Raw genomic sequence first — 20,405 nt, 5'->3', positions numbered from 1 at the left:
CACAAATAGATAATTACCCAAATACATACATACATACATACATACATACATACTGTTGTTGTCTACATAGGTTCCGGACAGGTGGGAAAGTTTGATAAAGATGAGCAAAGAGAAAGAGAGAGAGAGAGAGAGAGAGAGAGAGAGAGAGAGAGAGAGAGAGAGAGAGAGAGAGAGAGAGAGAGAGAGAGTAGGAAATAAACGAGGGAGAATATGGAAATAGGGGAGAATTAGCAAGAAGGGAGGAGGACGAAAAGGAGGGTAGGACGAGGAAGGAGGAGAGAGGAAGAAGGGAAGAAGGAAGAAGAAGAAGAAGAAGAAGAAGAAGAAGAAGAAGAAGAAGAAGAAGAAGAAGAGAGGCAAACACAAATTTTAATAGTTAATTCACCCTTTAAGTTACGACCGACAAAGAAAAAAAATAACATTTTAATTTATTTCTGACCTAAACATTTCAACATTTATGAGATATTGTAGTGAGAAAAAAATATTCTTTGTGTATTTCTCACGAATATTTCAACATTTAATAAAGTGCGGTCTGTGTTAGTGTGGAGTGATGTAGGTTAGTGATGGTTAGGTTAGGTGATGGTTAGGTTAGGTGATGGTTAGGTTAGGTGATGGTTAGGTTAGGTGATGGTAGGTTAAGTGATGGTTAGGTTAGTGATGGTTAGGTTAGGTGATGGTTAGGTTAGGTGATGGTTAGGTTAGGTGAGGTTAGGTGATGGTTAGGTTAGGTGATGGTTAGGTTAGTGATGGTTAGGTTAGGTGATGGTTAGGTTAGGTGATGGGTTAGGTTAGGTGATGGCAGGTTAGGTGATGGTTAGGTTAGGTGATGGTAGTTAGGTGATGGTTAGGTTAGGTGATGGTAAGGTTAGTGGATGGTTAGGTTAGTGATGGTTAGGTTAGTGATGGTTAGGTTAGGTGATGGTTAGGTTAGGATGGTTAGGTTAGGTGATGTAGGTTAGGGTGATGGGTTAGTGATGTAGTTGGTGGTGGTTAGGGGATGGTTAGGTTAGGTGATGGTTAAGGATGGTTAGTTAGTGATGGTTAGGGTTAGTGGTTGTAGGTTGGCGATGGTTAGTTAGTGATGGTTAGGTTGGCGATGGTTGGTTAGGTGATGGTTAGGCTAAGGATGGTTAGTTGGCGATGGTTAGGTTAGGTGACGGTGTAAGGTTAAGGATGGTTAGGTTAGGTGATGGGTAGTTAGGTTGGGATGGTTAGGTTGGGAGTAGGTTAGTGAGGTTGGTGAGGTTAGGTTGGGTGAGGTAGGGTTAGGTTAGGTGATGGCGTTGGTAGTGGATGGTTAGGTTAGATGGTGTTAGTGATGGAGGTTATGTGTTAGTTAGGTGAGGAGTTATGATGGTTAGGTTATTGATGGTTAGGTTAGGTGATGGTAAGGTTAAGGATGGTTAGGTTAAGGATGGTTAGGTTAGTGATGGTTAGGTGATGAAGGTTGTGATGGTATAGGTTAGGTGATGGTTAGGTTAGGTGATGGTTAGGTTAAGTGATGGTTAGGTTAGGTGATGGTAGTTGGATGGTTAGGTGATGGTTAGGTTAAGGATGGTTAGGTTAGGTTAGGTTAACGAGAGAAATGTAGTGTATAGTTTTTCTCGTTAAAAATGGACTCTACCTTTTAACCTCTTACCATCTCTCAACCCTTCTTTCTTTCTCCATCTTCCTACTTCTTTCCCAAACCACCTCTTTCTTCTTCCTCAATCCCCACCTCCTCCATTTCTTTCTCCTTCCTCTACCTTTTTTCTCTCCTCCTTAAAAACGTATTTGTGGTGTTATTTATACATAATCAGCCTTTAGTGCTCCAAGTAAAAGAGTCATTTTCGCTTGAGGCTGATCGATCCGGCCACACCGGAGCTTAAGGAAGAAGGGGAGGAGGGGAAGAAGGGGAGGGGGAAGAAGGGGGAGGAGGGGAAGAAGGAGAGGGGAGGAGGGGGGAAGAAGGGAGGAGGGGGAAGAAGGGGGGAGGAGGGGAAGAAAGGGGGGAGGAGGGGGGAAAAGGGGAGGAGGGGAAGAAGGGGAGGAGGGGGGGGAGAAAGGGGAGGAGGGAAGAAGGGGAGGAGGGGGGAAGAAGGGGAGGAGGGGGGAAGAAGGGGAGGAGGGGGGAAGAAGGGGGAGGAGGGGGTAAGAAAGGAGAAGGGGTAAGGAGGAAGAGGAAGAAAGGGAGGAAGGGAGTAAGAAGGCGGAAAGGAAGGGAGGATGGGGGGCAGGAGGGAGGGAGAGAGAGAGAGAGAGAGAGAGAGAGAGAGAGAGAGAGAGAGAGAGAGAGAGAGAAAGTGTGTGGGAGTGGTAGAAGAAGAAATGGAGGAGAGAAGGGAAGTAGTGGGGGGAGAGGGAGGGAAGGTTAATGAGATGGAGGGAAGAGGCTGGGAGAGAAGAGGAAGGAAAGGAAGGAAGGAAGGAAGGAAGGAAGGAAGGAAGGAAGGAAGGAAGGAAGGAAGGAAAGAAGGAAGGAAGAAAGGAAGGAAGGGAGGAGGGTAAAGAGGAGGAGGAGGCGGAGGGTAAAGAGGAGGAGGAGGAGAGGAGGGTTGGGGGTGGGGGGGGGTTAAGGTAAACTGAACCCTAAGGCGTCGGGCAATAAGACCTAAGATGGCTTGCCTCCCTCCAACCCTCCTCCTTAACCTTATTTATTGAGTCTTATATTAGATCTTCATTCGGGCCCTGCTGGAGACCAGGAGGACAAACTGGGGGAGAAGAGGGGAGGGGGAGAAGAGGGAGAGCGGGGGAGAAGAGGAGGGGAAGAGGGGAGGGGGAAGGAGAGACGAAGGGAGGGGGAGAAGAGGAGAGAGGGGAGGACAAACTGGGGAGAAGATGGGAGAGGGGAGGGAAAAAGAGGGGAACGGGAGAAGAGGGGAGGGGGAAGAGGGGAGGGGGAAAGAGGGGGGAAGAGGAGATGGGAGAAGAGGGGAGGGGAAGAGGGGAGAGGGGAGAAGAGGAGAGAGGGGAGGACAAACTGGGGAGAAGATGGGAGGAGGGAGAAATGAGGGGAGAAGAGGAAGGAGGACAAACTGAGGAAAATAGAGGATAGGGGAGAAATGGGGAGAGGAGGAAGACAAACTGGGGAAGAAGAGGAAGAAGAGGAGAAGGAAGACAAACTGGGGAGAAGGGGGAAGGGAGAAGAGGAAGGAGGATAAACTGGGGAAGGGGGGAGAGTGGGAGGAAAGGAGGGAGAGAAAAAAGAGGAGATATAAATAAAGAGTATAGAATAAGGGGGAAGAAAGGAGGAGGAGAGGAAATAAAGAGAGGGAAAGGGAAGACATAAGATACTAAGTGGGAAGGAAAACGGAAACAGGAAAGGAGGAAGAGGAAAATAAAAAATGAATAGGACAAAAAAATAGTAGGGAAAGGAAAACAGGAGGAGAAGAAGAAGAAGAAGAAGAAGACAGGGAGGAAGGAGCAAAGGTCGATAAAAGAAGTAGTCGTGTGGGACCAAAATAAACAAGCAAGATAAGATGGACGGCGATAATAGTCGAGGCTATTCTTCCGCTCTACGGGGGGAGGGGGAGGGGGGAGGGGAGGGGGGGGAGGGGGGAGGGGGGAGGAGGAGGAGGTGGGGGGGTAAGAAGTCGACGGTGAAAAACATGAAGAAGAAGAAGAAGAAGAAGAAGAAAGAGGAGGAGATGACGACGAAGAATAAGATATTAAAGGGAACGAAAAGGGATGGGGAGAGATAAAAGATGAGAAGTAGAGGAAGGAGGGAAGAGAGAGAGAAGGAAGAGAGAGTGGGAAGGAAGGGGGAGAAGGTGAAGAAAATGAGAAGGAAGGAGGATGAGAAGTCAGAATAATGTGTGAGAGGGGTAGGGTGTGGGAGGGACGGAAGTGGGAAGGCGGTAAGGAAAGGAAGGGAGGGAGGAAGGGAGGGAGGAGGGGCGGGAGTTACGTGATTCCCCTATTTATACATTCGGTCGCTGGAAGAGGTGGAGGTGGTGTGTGTGTGTGTGTGGTTAAGTGTATATATGGGATTATCTAGCAACGTCTATGCATCTATTAGAAGGATTAAAACGAGTCCTATTTAACGATCCTACTACCTTAAGCTCAACGAAATAGCAGTTATATAAACAAAATCAACCTTTAAATTCTCTACTTATCTTGTATTAGGGGTGTTCATTTGGCGTCTGTTATTCCACACTTCGTTAAAATTTCCCTCCTCCTCACTCTCTAAAAAAAGAGAGAGAGAAATTGACTAACACGGCTGGCTTAATGAGGCTCGGATTACAGGTGGTTTATTGAACAGCAGCCAAGCACCGCCGTGTTAGAGGGTAAATTGATGAACATATGAACACCAGTCGCCCTGAGAGAGAGAGAGAGAGAGAGAGAGAGAGAGAGAGAGAGAGAGAGAGAGAGAGAGAGAGAGAGAGAGAGAGAGAGAGAGAGAGACTATAACAAAACACTACACTATGTAAATCTAAATGTAAAAAAAAAAATACCACTTCTATTTACAAAAACACCTAACGATTTACACATTAAAAATATTCATATTTTTTGTATATTTAATTTTAGTACACATTAAATTATCACTAATACAATTTTATATGGCTAATACCACACACACACACAAGGGTACAGTTTCCCAACCAAGCAATCATACGCTTTTACCATTCATACACCCTACCACACTCACTGACTTTCATTTATCATACACACTCCAACGTATGATAAATAATATTCTTAGACGTATCATACAGCCAGAGCTACAGCCCTCCACCCACTACAAATCACACACTCCACTAGTCACACACAACTCCCCTCAGACGACGAGATAAGGCCCTTGCCCCCACTATCACCCTCCCCTTCCCCCCTACTATCACCCCTCTCCTCCCCCACTCATCACCCCCCCCCCCCACTATCACCCTCTCCTTCCACCCTACCATCACCCCTCTCCTTCCTTCCACCTACCATCACCCCTCTCCCTCCCTACTATCACCCCCTCCCTTCCACCTCACCATCACCCCCTCACCCCCACCCCTCTCCCTCCCCTCCCCATACCATAGGACCGGTCTAAGGGCACGTTGTTTTTCCAGGGTAAATGAAATGCACTTGGGTGAACTAAAGGGGGGACATCTGCGCTAACAATGCCCTACCCTCCCTATACACCCCACCCTCCCTATACCCTGCCCTACTCCTCCCTATACCCCTACCCCACCCTCCCTATGTACCCTACCCCTATCTCCCTACCCTCCCTATTTTACCTTACACCTCCTCCCTCCATTTCCTAGCCTCCCCGAATCCAAGACTAACGTTCATACGACCACCTGGGCAGCTGATGGTGGTGGTGGTGGTGGGGGGGGGAAGGAGATAGGGAGGGAGGAAGGGGAGATAGGGAGGGGGGAAGGGAGGAGAGGAAGGGGAGGAGGTTATTTGGTATCAGTTATGCACGTTTGTAGTTTTTGGTGGTGAGGGGGAAGATGGAGGAGGAAGAGGAAGGAAGGGAAGGGAGGAGAAGAGGATAGAGAGGAAGGGGGGGAGGAAAGAGGGTAAAAGAGAAAATAAAAAGAGGAGGAAGGGAAGGTATTGCAGAGGAGGGGGGGGTGAGAAACTGGGGGTGGGGGGTGAGGGGAGGGGGGAGGCATTGATGAGGAAGAATGATGGGATGGAAAGGAAAGGAAAGGAGAGGAAGAGAATAAGAGTCAAAAGGGGGTTAAGGGGGAGAGAAGGCAAGAAATATTGGAGGGAAAAGTTGACTGAATGAGAGAGAGAGAGAGAGAGAGAGAGAGAGAGAGAGAGAGAGAGAGAGAGAGAAGAAGAAGAGAAGAGGAAACAGGAATAGAAGGAAGGAGAGAAGTAGAAGAGGAAAAAGAAGAGAAAGAAGAGCAGATGAATAGAAATGAAGAAGAAGAAGGAAGGAAAAGAAGCAGCAGAAAAGGAAGAGATGAAAAAGAAGAAGAGTACAGGGTGGAGAGAAGAGGAGTAAAGGAGCAAGAAAAAAGAAGACGAAGAAGAGTAGAGAGGACGAGGAAAAGAAAGGAAGAAGAAAAAGAAGAAGGAAGAAGAAGAGGGAAGAGGGAAGAGGGAAGAGGGAAGAGGGAGAGGGGGCCCACTTCACGCCATACTGTACCCCCCGAACTTAGGTAATTAACATAACACCCAACTTCTCTGTCACCCCCAGGAAACTAAACTCAGCCTCTGACACTTAATATATATATATAGAGAGAGAGAGAGACTGGAATTCTACTATATATTTCTCCATTCTCTAAGTCATTCGTTCATTAGTTTTGCTTCCTTTATCACACTTTTATCTTATTTGTCATTAATCCCAAATCCTTATTACATATCTGCAATAATAAATATGATTAAATTGAATTAATTCGACACATGTTCAAATCTCTCTCTCTCTCTCTCTCTCTCTCTCTCTCTTTCTTTTCTCTATTCTTCTCCCTTCTCATTTTCATCCACTTTTGTTCATCTTCTTCCCTTATATTATTCTTCCTTATTCTTACCCCTTTCTTCCTCATTTTCTTCATTTTTTCTCTCCCCCTCTTCTTCTTCCCTCTCCTTTCTTCTTCCCTCCCTCTTCTTTCTTCTTTCCCTCTCCACCTCCTCCTCTTCTCTCCCACACCGCCTATACAATACGTTAATACAGAACAAGTTAGGTGTTCAATTAGTGAGCCACATGAGGCTGCTGCCACCCCTACAGGTATCATCTTTCCTCCTGAAGGCAACGTGGCTGTGAGAGGCTGAGGGGTGGCTGTGAGAGGCTGAGGGGTGGCTGGTGAGAGGCTGAGGGGTGGCTGTGAGAGACTGGGTGGCTGTGAGAGGCTGAGGGGTGGCTGTGTGAGAGACTGGAGGGGTGGCTGTGAGAGACTGGGTGGCTGTGAAAGACTGAGGGTGGCTGTGAGAGACTGAGGGGTGGCTGTGAGAGACTGGAGGGGTGGCTGTGAGAGGCTGGGTGGCTGTGGAGAGGCTGAGGGGTGGCTGTGAGAGACTGAGGGGTGGCTGTGGGAGGCTGGGTGGCTGTGAGAGACTGGGTGGCTGTGAGAGGCTGAGGGGTGGCTGTGAGAGGCTGGGTGGCTGTGAGAGGCTGAGGGGTGGCTGTGAGAGACTGGGTGGCTGTGGAGAGACTGAGGGGTGGCTGTGAGAGGCTGGGTGGCTGTGAGAGGCTGGGTGGCTGGAGAGACTGAGGGGTGGCTGTGAGAGGCTGGGTGGCTGTGAGAGGCTGGGTGGCTGTGGGAGGCTGGGTGGCTGTGAGAGACTGAGGGGCTGTGAGAGACTGAGGGGAGGCTGGGGAGACTGGAGGGGTGGCTGTGAGAGACTGGGGTGGCTGTGAGAGACTGGGTGGTTGTGAGAGGCTGGGTGGCTGTGAGAGACTGGGTGGCTGTGAGAGACTGAGGGGGTGGCTGTGGAGGACTGGGTGGTGTGTGAGAGATCTGAGGGGTGGCTGTGAGAGGCTGAGGGGTGGCTGTGAGAGGCTGGGTGGCTGTAGAGACTGAGGGGTGGCTGTGAGAGACTGGGTGGTTGTGGAGAGGCTGGGTGGTTGTGAGAGACTGGGTGGCTGTGAGAGACTGGGTGGCTGTGGATAGGCTGGGTGGCTGAGAGACTGAGGGGTGGCTGTGAGAGACTGAGGGGGTGGCTGTGAGAGACTGGGTGGTTGTGAGAGACTGGGTGGCTGTGGAGAGACTGGGTGGCTGTGAGAGACTGGGTGGCTGTGGGAGAGGCTTGGTGGCTGTGGGAGAGACTGAGGGGTGGCTGTGAGAGACTGAGGGGTGGCTGTGAGAGACTGGGTGGTTGTGAGAGGCTGGGTGGCTGTGAGAGACTGGGTGGCTGTGATAGGCTGGGTGGTTGTGGGAGAGGCTGGGTGGCTGTGAGAGGCTGGGTGGCTGTGAGAGGCTGAGGGTGGCTGTGGAGAGGCTGGGTGGTTGTGAGAGAGCTGAGGGGTGGCTGTGGGAGGCTGGGTGGCTGTGAGAGGCTGGGTGGATGTGAGAGTCTGGGTGGATGTGAGAGACTGGGTGGCTGTGAGAGGCTGAGGGGTGGCTGTGTGAGAGGCTGGGTGGCTGTGAGAGGCTGAGGGGTGGCTGTGAGAGGCTGAGGGGTGGCTGTGAGAGGCTGGGTGGCTGTGAGAAGCTGAGGGGTGGCTGTGAGAGGGCTGAGGGGTGGCTGTGGGTGGCTGGGTGGCTGTGAGAGGCTGGGTGGCTGTGAGAGACTGAGTGGCTGTGAGAGAGACCGGGTGGGTGAAACTGACTGGCTGAGCGACTGAGACTGACTGGCTAGCTTTGAGAGAGACTATCTGGCTAAAAGAGACTGGTTGAGACTGACTGGCTGTGACTGGTTGAGACTGACTGCCTAAGACTGGTTGAGACTGACTGGCTAAGACTGGTAGAAAGACTGGCCACCACCACCAGACGCCTTCCAACAGTCCTAATGTCTAGACGGGTTTTTTTTTTCTTCCCATTAAAACTCCCCATCAGCTGTTCACCCACACTAATGTTATTCATATACGAGGGAAACTTCACTATTATATAACACTGTACCATATAACACCTCTCACTATACAACACCATAAGTATTATATAACACCTCTCACTATACACCATAAGTATTATATAACACCTCTCACTATACAACACCATAAATAACCCTTGTACAGCACCAGATGGATATAGGAGGAGTTTTTGAAATAATAATAATAATAATTTGATCCAGTCAAGCCCCTTATGCTACTACTATTAACAACTATTACTATTACCACCACGACTACTACTACTACTATTACTACTGAGCCATACAGTAGATGCCGTACAGTAGACGGATTATTATTACATGTTACACAACTGTCTATTTCACACACACAGTTCTGGTCAGTGATGGTTTACGAAGGAGGGGCATCTGTCTACCCGAGGGAGAGACGGGAGACGGAGGGAGAATGAGGGGAAGAGAGGGAGAATGAAGGAGAGAGAGGGGAGACGGGGAATGAGGGGACGAGGAGAAAGAGAGGGGGGATTGAGGGATGGTGGAGGAGTGAGGGGGAAGATAAGGAGGAAAGGAAGGGTATAAGGGGAGGGGTGAGGTGATGTGAGGGGTGAGGGAAGGGTGTTAAGGGGAAAGGAAAGGGGAAGATGTGAAGTGTGAGAAGGAGGAAGAGGGTGATAAGGTGGGAGGGGTGGGTGGAAAAGGGACGGTAAAAGAGGTAAAATAGGGAGTGAAAAGGGGGAGGGGGGAGAGTGAGGGGTGAAAAAGGGGAAGGGGGAGAGTGAGGGGTGAGGTGAGGAACGATGCAACTAAGCTAAACCCAGCAGGCGTGAACAATGGAGAAGCACATGCAGTATTTAACAGGGGAGGGGAGGGGGGACTGACAGGGTGTCCTCATTCTCCCCACCCTCACCCCTGACGGACGGCTCTGTAACATCCACGCCAGTGAGGGGAGAGGGATGAGGGGGTGAGGGGAGAGGGATGAGGGAAGGAGAGGGATGAGGGAGGTGGAGAGGGAAGGGAGAGAAAGATGAGAGGGAGGAGACAGCTGGAAGGGGTGAGAGAGAGAAAGTGGAGAGGGAGAAAAGAGGGAAAGGATAGGGTGAAGGAGAGTGGTTAAGGGAGAGGGATGAGGATAGGAGAGAGAGAGGAAAGAGGGACGGTTAGGCTAGTGTGTGGTCATTACATAATACAGTATTATATCAGGAAAAAAACTAATCGGATGACTTGAGACCAAATTACAATGACTGGTTACCGCAACAGACTCTTCGGGGAGGGGGGGGAGGGGGGGCAGAGGGAGGGGGCAGAGGGAGGGGGCAGAGGGAGGGGAAGGGGGAGGAGGAGGGGCAGGAGGAGGAGGAAGGGGAGGAGGAGGGGCAGGAGGAGGAGGTGCAAGGGGCAGAAGGAGGAGGAGGCAGGGAGGAGGAGGGGGCAGGAGGAGGAGGGGCAGGAGGGGGGGAGGGGAAGGGGGAGGAGGGGAAGGGGTGGAAGGTAGGGCCACTAAGCCTTGGTATAGTGACTGTTAAGAGGGACGTCTGTTGAGGTGTATTACCAGGTGAGGCAACAAGGAGGTGCTGAAGACGCCATTACCCCTACTGCTAGAGGTCTTGATCCTGTTCCTGCTCCCACGGCACGCGCGCGTGGGGGGGGTGAAGAAGGGAATGAGTGGGTGGATAGGGTAAGGAGTGAAGGAGCTGGTGGTGGAGTGTGTGTGTGTGTGTGTGTGTGTGTGTGTGTGTGTGTAGATGTTTTGGGTTAGGTTAGGTTAACTGTCACATGAGCCGAATATAGGTTTAATCTTGTATCCATCAGGCAGACTCTCTCTCACTTACTAGTCAACAACAGGTAAGCATCTCTCCTCAGGTAAATCAGCTGTCGCAGTCTGTAAAAGAGACAAAAATCAGTCGTTAGTTTAGAAGGACAAGACAAACAGACAGTAAATAAAGGTGAGAATAATGTCACATAATATACGAAATGGTGCTCTCTCTCTCTCTCCCTCACCACCTCCACGCTGCCTCATTACTGCCTCCTCCTCCTCCTCCTCCTAATCCCTCTCACGTGTTGCCTCTCACGCCCACACTCACCTATGAATCAGCTGGGCGTGATACCTAGAATCGACGAGAGACTTACCACGTGATTCGGTCTCTCTCTCTCTCTCTCTCTCTCTCTCTCTCTCCCTCGATACCTTCTTGATCTTGAGAGACATTGGGTGGGGGAGGAGACATGGGGGTGAGTGAGACATGGGGGTTGGAGTGAGACATGGGAGAGGGAGTGAGAGACATTTGGGAGAGAATTTTGTGAGACTTGATATGTTGGTATGTCTGGCGCTTTGGAGAGAGAGAGAGAGAGAGAGAGAGAGAGAGAGAGAGAGAGAGAGAGAGAGAGAGAGAGGTAAATAAGAGACACAGGGACGTTGATAATAAGAGACGAACGGATAGATAAGGGAGAGTCTCTATCCAGTTATTGACACAGTGACTATCTCAAAACTTATCTCATCTATAGGCGTATCTCTCTCTCTCTATCTCCTATTCTTTATCATCCTCTTCCCCATTCCTCCTTCCTTCACCTCCCTATTCCTCCTGTCCCCTTTACCTCCCATCTTCCTCCTCCTCTCCCCTTCTTATTTTATCCATCCCCTTCCTTTTATTTCTTCCTCCCTTCTTCTTCTCCCATTCCTCCAATTGTTATCACCTCCTCTCCCTCCCCTTACTGTTCATACAAGGAGTGTTATCAGTCTATCTACAGAGAGGGGAGGGGAGGGAGGGGAGGGGAGGGAGGGGGAGGAGGGAGGGGAGAGGAGGGGGGGGTCCCTCAGTAGGCCACATACAATAACCTTCACCAGAACCTGTGTCCCTCCCTTATCACCCTTCACCCTTATCACAGTCGCCAGCCAGGGTGTCTCTCCCTCTCTCCCTCTCACATCTCTGTTTGTCTTCCCCATCCCCCCACCACCCACTACCCTCCCTCACCACTCCACCTCTCATCTCCCCACCACCCACCTCTCATCCTCACCACTCCACCACCATCCCTCTCACCTACCATGTCTTTACCTCACATCCTTATAACTATCCACTATACTGTCCATTATCATTAAACTGTCCAGCATATTGTCCGTTCTCCTAAAACTGTCCACTATACTGTTCGCTATCCTTAAAACTGTCCACTAATCTTAAAACTATCCACTATTCTGTCCGCTATCATTAAAACTGTCCAGTATATTGTCCGTTCTCCTAAAACTGTCCACTATACTGTCCGCTAACATTAAAACTGTCCACTATACTGTCCGCTATCCTTCACTGTCCACTATACTGAAAACTATCCACTATACTAACCGCTATGCTTAAAACTGTCCAGAATACTGTCCGCTAATCTTAAAACTATCCACTATACTGTCCGCTATCCTTAAAAACTTTCCACTATACTGTCCGCTGTCCTTAAAACTGTCCACCATACTGTCCGCTAATCTTAAACCACCCACTATACTGTCCGCTATCCTTAAAACTATCCACTATGTTGTCCGCTGTCCTTAAAACTGTCCAGAATACTGTCCGCTAATCTTAAAACTATCCACTATACTGTCCGCTATTCTTAAAACTATCCATTATACCTTCCGCTGTCCTTAAAACTGTCCAGAATACTGTCCGCTAATCTTAAAACTATCCACTACACTGTCCGCTATCCTTAAAAATGTCCACTATACTGTCCGCTATGCTTAAGACTATCCACTATACTGTCCGCTATCCTTAAAACTTTCCACTATACTGTCCGCTGTCCTTAAAACTGTCCACCATACTGTCCGCTAATCTTAAAACTATCCACTATACTGTCCGCTATCCTTAAAACTATCCACTATACTGTCCGCTGTCCTTAAAACTGTCCAGAATACTGTCCGCTAATCTTAAAACTATCCACTATACTGTCCGCTAATCTTAAAACTATCCACTATACTGTCCGCTATCCTTAAAAATGTCCATTATACTGTCCGCTATCCTTAAAACTGTTCACTATACTGTCCGCTATTCCTAAAACTATCCACTATACTGTCCGCTGTCCTTAAAACTGTCCGCTAATCTTAAAACTATCCACTATACTGTCCGCTATCCTTAAAACTGTCCACTATCCTTAAAACTGTCCACTATACTGTCCGCTATTCCTAAAACTATCCACTATACTGTTCGCTGTCCTTAAAACTGTCCGCTAGTCTTAAAACTGTCCACTATACTGTCCGCTATCCTTAAAACTGTCCACTATACTGTCCGCTATCCTTAAAACTGTCCAATATACTGTCCGCTATCTTCTGTGAACCTCTGTATTACATGTTATCTTGGACGCGATAACCAGACAGTCAGTCTCTTACGAACTTGATATCTGTAATGATAACAGGAGGGCGACGTCACCAAGGGCCTGTCTACGTGTCTGTCTGTCTGTCTGTGTCTGTATGTCTTGCCTGTCTATGTGTTTGTCTGTCTGTGTCTGTATGTCTTGCCTGTCTATGTGTTTGTCTGTCTGTGTCTCTGTCTTGCCTGTCTATGTGTTTGTCTGTCTGTGTCTCTGTCTTGCCTGTCTATGTGTTTGTCTGTCTGTGTCTCTGTCTTGCCTGTCTATGTGTTTGTCTGTCTGTGTCTCTGTCTTGCCTGTCTATGTGTTTGTCTGTCTGTGTTTCTGTCTTGCCTGTCTATGTGTTTGTTTGTTTGTGTCTCTGTTTGTCTTGCCTGTCTACGTGTCTGTTTGTCTTGCCTGTCCGTCTCTCATTCCTTCTTCGTTTTACCTTTCTGTTTATCTTCCACTTCTTCTTAATTAGTCTTAAGCTTCTTCTTCTCCTCCTCTTCATCAATGTCTTTCTCCTCCTTCCTCTTCCTCTTCCACCTCCTCTTTCACTGCCATTCCCTCCTTCTATGCTAACCTAACCTAACCCAACCACCCCCTACAGGTATCGTTGGGGTGGTTAATTTTCAGGTGAATAAAAAAGAGGGCTGGGGGAGAGGGAGAGGGGAAGGAGGGGAAGTGGGAGGGGGGGATGGAGGGGAAGGGGGAGGGGGATGGAGGAAGGGGAGGGGGGATGGAGGGAAGTGGAGGGGAATGGAGGAAGGGGGAGGGATGGAGGGGAAGGGTTGGGGATGAGGGGAAGGGGGTTGGGGGATGGAGGGAAGGGGTTAGGGATGGAGGGAAGGGGAGGATGGAGGGAAGGGGGAGGCGATGGAGGGGAAGTGGGAGGGGGATGGAGGGGAAGGGGGTGTGTTGAGTTTTAGATGCGATTTTCCATGTTTATAGCGGATGGGTGACCTTAATTTACGACTCTTGAAGAATCTAGTTACAGTGAGGGAGTTAAATACCTTAAGTTTATTATATCTGTAGTTAAGGGAAAAAAAGTTAACTTACGATATTTTTGAGAATATACCTTAAGATAAACTATTTAATACCGTCAGATACAGCGGGAGAGTTTGAGGCTACCGGAGTGACTGTAACACACACACACACACACACACATACACACACACACACACACACACACGCACGCACACACACACACACACACACACACTCATGAAAAATTAATTTAGTTATATTTTATGAAACTGCTGGGAGTGTGTGTCGAGGGTAGGGGGAGGAGGAGGGGGAAGGGGGAGAGGAGGGACAAGCTGGGGTGTGTCATTTAACTAATACAGGTGAGTAATTAACTAATACAGGTGAGTCATTAACTAATACAGGTGAGTCATTAACTAATACAGGTGAGTCATTTAATATTATCCCAGGTAAAAAACACTAATTGCATAATACAGTCGTTAATGAGATGTCCAGTTATTAATTAAATTCTGTAATCAAATATCAGCTGTGATAATGCTTATGAAAAACTGAAACTACAACTGAAACTATAAATGAAACTACAACTGAAACTATAACTGAAACTACAACTGAAACTGAAACATCTGAAACTATAACTGAAACTACAACTGAAACTACAACTGAAACTATAACTGAAACTATAACTGAAACTACAACTGAAACTGAAACTGGACAGGATGGTGTAGTGTGTGTTAAGTTACTTGGTCAACTACAGCAGTTTCACGCCACATCACTTTACAAGTCTCTCCTGCAGACGAGTGAGTGAGTGAGTGTGTGTGTGTGTGTGTGTGTGTGTGTGTGTGTGTGTGTGTGTGTGTTGGCCTACTGTTTCTACACACTTATGTACACACACTCCATATAATTATCATCACCCTACCCCGCTTGTGTTGAGTTGGCTGGAAGGATCTCTACATACATACATACATACATACATACATACATACATACATACATACACACATACATACATACAAAGGTCAACGTATTAAGAGATACTATAAGAGAAATGTCTTTTTTTTAACCTTTCAGCGGTGACGTAGAGAACACAAATAAAAGCAACAAAACTCAATGTAACGTAAGAGAGATAGACAAACAAACAGAGAAATATGAACGAAGGCACTTATACTGCCTTGCCCCTGGGCACACACACACACACACAGACACACACACACAGACACACACACACACACACACACAGACACACACACACACACACACACACACACACACACACACACACACACACACACACACACACACACACACACACACACACACACACACACACACACACACACACACACACACACACACACACACACACACACACATACACACACACACACACAAGATATAGCCCCAGCTTACATAATAAATCCACAAGACATTAACTCATTAGTTGGTGCTTCAAGAAAATAAGGAGAGAGAGAGAGAGAGAGAGAGAGAGAGAGAGAGAGAGAGAGAGAGAGAGAGAGAGAGAGAGAGAGAGAGACTAAAGTAATACCTATTGTGGCCACTAGGAACATAAGTAGCTCCGTCTGTGTGTGTGTCTGTGTGTGTGTCTGTATGTGTGTGTGTGTGTGTGTATGTGAGTGTGTGAACTAATAACTATGTGGTTAATGACCCGATGAGCGTCTATCCTTTCCTAATTACCCGACAAGGCTATTCCCCTGGCCCAGCTCACCACCTTCCCTCCCTCCCAAGACGATGTGCTCGACTGAACGCCTCCACACACACACACACACACACACACACACACACACACACACACACACACACTGCTATACTTCAACTATCTTTTTATCATTCACTTAAGTCACACTTGAGCAAATTCACATAATATACTCCCACACAGAGACCACATACTGCTTATTCATCTTCTTGACTCACTCACTCACTTACTCACTGACGGAGCTGACTTCTACGGTAATACAGGGTTCTCAGTAAGTGGTTCTTGTCTGGGGGGGTGACTGAGGTGGTGACAGGAAACAGGGTGGTGACTGTATGGCGGCGGCGAAGGGGGGAGGGGAGGGGGGGTGACTGGCAAAAGGGGAGGGGATTGGAAGGGGGGGAGGGGGTAAGGGTGAAGGGGGAGGATGGGTTTGTTAAGAGACTAATGACGTAGTTCTCTCTCACTTTCTCTCTCTCTCTCTCTAGTATACCTTCCTCTCTCTCTTTTGTATTCTCCCTCCCTCTCTACACCCTCTCTCTCTCTCTCTCCTCCCCCTCATTGTTGTGACACCATATCCCAAGTTCTGTGACATTACTGAGAGTGTGAAGCAACAAAGGTGACAAGACCAACAGGTAAAATGGTTAATAAATCGACAGGTAAATGACAATAAATCACCTGAAATTGTTGGTAAACGAGGAAGAATGCAACAGTGATAATAAATGAGGGAGAAAGGGAGAAAGAGATGATAAATGAGGGTGAACGCGAGGGTTTTTTTTTCTCAGGGGGAGGGAAAGGGAGGAAAGAAGGAAGGAAGGAAGGGGACAGAAGGAGGTAGGAAAGGAAGAGAGGGAAGGATGAAGAAAAGAGGAAAAAGGAAGGAAGGAGAAAGAAGGAAAAATGAAGGAAGGAAGGAAGGAAGGAAGGAAGGAAGGAAGGAGGAAAACCTATGATAGGAGAGTGAAAAGAATGGAAGGAGGAAAAAAAGAAGGAAAGATGAGGAAAGGAGGGAAAGAAAGAGAGGGAGGGAGGGAGGGCGTCAGACAATCACTAGGTCAGGGAAGCATTTGTGTTGGCACCGGTCTGGCGCTCCCCTCGTGTACACAAACCCCAGTCGTCGCCACCACCACCTCATGGCTGTCTCCCCTCATTTCATGTCTGTCTCCCCTCACTTCATGGCTGTCTCCCCTCACTTCATGTCTGTCTCCCCTCATTTCATGATTGTCTCCCCTCACTTCATGGCTGTCTCCCCTCACTTCATGGCTGTCTCCCCTCATTTCATGTCTGTCTCCCCTCACTTCATGTCTGTCTCCCCTCACTTCATGTCTGTCTCCCCTCATTTCATGATTGTCTCCCCTCACTTCATGGCTGTCTCCCCTCACTTCATGTCTGTCTCTCCTCACTCATGGCTGTCTCCCCTCACTCATGGCTGTCTCCCCTCACTTCATGTCTGTCTCCTCACTTCATGTCTGTCTCTCTCCTCACTTCCACATGTCTGTCTCTCCCTCACTCTACATCTGTCTCCCCTCACTTCATGTCTGTCTCCCCTCACTTCATGTCTGTCTCCCCTCACTTCACATCTGTCTCCCCTCACCTCATGTCTGTCTCCCCTCACTTCCATGTCTGTCTCCTCACTCATGCCTGTCTCCTCACTTCCATGTCTGTCTCCCCTCATTTCATGGTTGTCTCCCCTCATCACCTCCTGCCTCCCCCTTACTCCTCATTTCTGCCTTCCCTAACTTCCCCCATCTCTTATCTTTCCTCACTCTGCCTCCCCTTTAACTCATGAATCCTTCCCCCCACTTCCTACCCCCCCAGCACAGCTGTCTCCTCTAACCTTACCTACTGGACTATTATTCTCATCTCTCCCCTCATCTCACCACCCCCACTTCCCCTCACTTCATACACGAGGTTATTTCAATATTGTCTATCTCAGTCTATAATGCCTCTTATTCTCCCTCTATGCTTCTTATATAATGCCTCTAATGCTCCTTCGATGCCTCTCATACTCCCTCTATGCCTCTAATACCTCTTCTACAATGCCTCTCATACTCCCTCTATACCTCTAACACCTCTTCTACAATGCCTCTCGTACTCCCTCGATGCTTCTTATATAATGCCTCTAATGCTCCCTCGATGCCTCTCATACTCCCTCTATACCTCTAACACCTCTTCTACAATGCCTCTCATACTCCCTCGATGCCTCTAATGCCTCTCATACTCCCTCGATGCCTCTAATGCCTCTCATACTCCCTCTATGCCTCTAATAGTTGGGCTTCTTGTAATAATAATCATGACTTAACATATTATTTTCCCGGCTTTAGTTAATTAAACGTCACTCCTACGGTTATTTTTTGTTTGTTTATGATTTCAGTGGTGAGGAGGATAAGGGGGGAGGATAAGGGGGGATAAGGGGGAGGATAAGGGGGAGGATAAGGGGGGAGGATAAGGGGGAGGATAAGGGGAGGATAAGGGGGAGGATAAGGGTGAGGAGGATAAGGGGGGAGGATAAGGTGAGGAGGATAAGGGGGAGGATAGGGGAGGATAAGGGGGAGGATAAGGGGGAGGATAGGGGGAGGATAGGGGAGGATAAGGGGGAGGATAAGGGGGAGGATAAGGGGAGGATAAGGGGAGGATAAGGGGAGGATAAGGGGAGGATAAGGGTGAGAGTGATAAGGTGAGGAGGATATGGGGAGGATAGGGGGAGGATAGGGGAGGATAAGGGGGAGGATAAGGGGAGGATAAGGGGAGGATAAGGAGGATATGAGGATATGAGGAGAGGGAAAAGAAGAGAATGAAGAAGAGTAAGGCTTAAAAAAGAAATAAAAGAAAGAAGGAGAAGAAGGAAGAGGAGGGAAGATCTCTCATTTTAGAAGAAAACTTAAGAAGAAGAAGAGGAGAAGAAGAAGAAGAAGGAAGAGAGTGGAAGACCTCTCATTTTAGAAGAAAACTAAGAAGAAGAAGAAGAAGAAGAAGAAGAAGAAGAAGAAGAAGAAGAAGAAGAAGGAGGAGGAAGAAGAAGGAGGAGGAGAAGAAGGAGGAAGAAGAATAAACCTATCACCCTTAGAAGAAGATGGAAGAGAGAAGAAGAAGAAGAAGAAGAAGAGAACCTATCACTTTTCCGCCCGAGAGGATCGACTGGTGTGCCCCGTCTCCAATATTTTCGGGTTACAACTTATGGAAACTTTTGAAGCGTCTGATCTGAGAAGACTTTAGATTCTTCCTTTAATTGTTTTCAGGTTCATGTGTGTGTGTGTGTGTGTGTTGTGTGTGTGTGTGTTGTGTGTGTGTGTGTGTGTTGTGTGTGTGTGTGTGTTGTGTGTGTGTTGTGTGTATAAACCTCATCAAAGCCTCGAAGACTATATTGTTTATTTACACACACACACACACACACACACACACACACACACACACACACACAACACACACAACACACACAACACACACACACACACACACACACACACCTATACATAGAGACAAGAGACAAAGGTGAAACCAAAATACCTGTCCACCACCACCACCTCAGGACACACAGGTGAGGTAAGCAATATGGGCGGGTCACCTCAACCTCCCTCTGTTTATTTCACTTTATGATTAATTACCCTAACCCAACCCAACCCAACCCAACCTAACCTAACCTAACAAAATCAAGCCTACCTTAACCTAACCTGACCTACCTTAACCTAACCTAAAACCTACCCTAGTTAAATAAAACCTAACAAAACCAGGCCTAACCTAGCAAAACCTAGTCTAACTTAATCTTTCCTAAAACCTAGCCAAATCTAACAAAACCTAACCTAACCTAACCTAACCTAACCTAACCTAACCTAACAAAACCTAACCTAACTTAACCTAGCCAAGCCTAACCTAGATTCCTGTTGTTCTTCCGAGGGACAATTCCAGTTACGTTATCTAGGTCCAAATTCCGGTTTTCATTCCAAGAGACCATTCCAGTTTCGTTGTCTAGGTCCAAATTCCTATTCTGATCACCAACGGACAATTCCAGTTGCGTTGTCTAGGTCCAAATTCCTGTTATCATTCCAAGAGACCATTCCAGTTACGTTGTCTAGGTCCAAATTCCTGTTATCATTCCAAGAGACCATTCCAGTTACGTTGTCTAGGTCCAAATTCCTGTTATCATTCCAAGAGACCATTCCAGTTACGTTGTCTAGGTCCAAATTCCTGTTATCATTCAAGACCATTCCAGTTACGTTGTTTTAGAGACAAACACTTGTGACCTGTACCTCGGCAGGAACAATTTGGCGGGGGAAGGGGAGATCAGCAGAGGAGGAGGAAGAGAAAGGGGGAGGAGGAAGAAGGGGAGGGAGGTCAGACACAGCAGCGGGAGGAGGAGGGAAGAGGAGGGAGGGAGGAAGAGAGGGGAGGGAGGTCAGACACAGCAGCGGAGGAGGGAGGAAGAGGAGGAGGGAGGAAGAGGGAGGAGAGAAGGGGGAGAAGAGAAGGGGGAGGAAGAGAGAGAAGGGGGAGGGGTCGGATACAGGAGGGTGGAGGAGGAGGAGGAAGAAAGAAGGAATAGGCAGAGAAAAGAGGTTCGCCTGCGGTCCACCAATATGAGAGGGCACCGTTTGGGCAGGCCAGGAATGCTATTCATTTCATAATCTGGCCACAGTCTTGGTATGCTCACTGCTGCCGGGTCGCCGCTGCCAATATGCTCCCTTTTACGCTCCGCCTCTTGAGTCATTTGGCTACAGGGCCTTTCCTCGCCCCGGAGTCCCACCACACTAGCTACACCAGAGTTCCTTGTGGTGTGTGTGTGTGTGTGTGTGTGTGTGTGTGTGTGTGTGTGTGTGTGTGTGTGTGTGTGTGTGGTGGTATTGATGTAGTAATGGTGGTAGTGTATGTGATGGTGGTCCAGTTAACGCTTTTATGGAAATCGTTCTCTTGCTTCATCTGAGAGAGTGTTGATAAGGGGCGTTATTTTGTTTGTGTGTGTGTGTGTGTGTGTGTGTGTGTGTGTGTG

General features: G+C 48.1%; 1 protein-coding gene across 1 annotated transcript; it reads right to left on the bottom strand.

Moving 5' to 3' along the window:
- Positions 1-302: 302 nt before the first annotated feature.
- Positions 303-20,126, bottom strand: LOC121855779 (pectinesterase inhibitor 10-like; the record flags this gene model as incomplete). Its single annotated transcript, XM_042350890.1, has 4 exons — positions 19,981-20,126; positions 19,419-19,606; positions 6,868-7,370; positions 303-386 (listed from the first exon to the last, which is right to left on the bottom strand). Coding segments are annotated over exons 1-4 (921 nt in total), but the record flags the coding sequence as incomplete, so codon positions are not given.
- Between the last annotated feature and the right edge of the window lie 279 nt (positions 20,127-20,405).

The sequence above is a fragment of the Homarus americanus genome, unplaced genomic scaffold (genome assembly GCF_018991925.1).
Source record: "Homarus americanus isolate GMGI-L3 unplaced genomic scaffold, GMGI_Hamer_2.0 scaffold16091, whole genome shotgun sequence".
Lineage (NCBI taxonomy): Eukaryota > Metazoa > Arthropoda > Malacostraca > Decapoda > Nephropidae > Homarus > Homarus americanus.
Note: the sequence above shows the minus strand (reverse complement) of the source record. Positions and strands in the feature narration are given on the sequence as shown.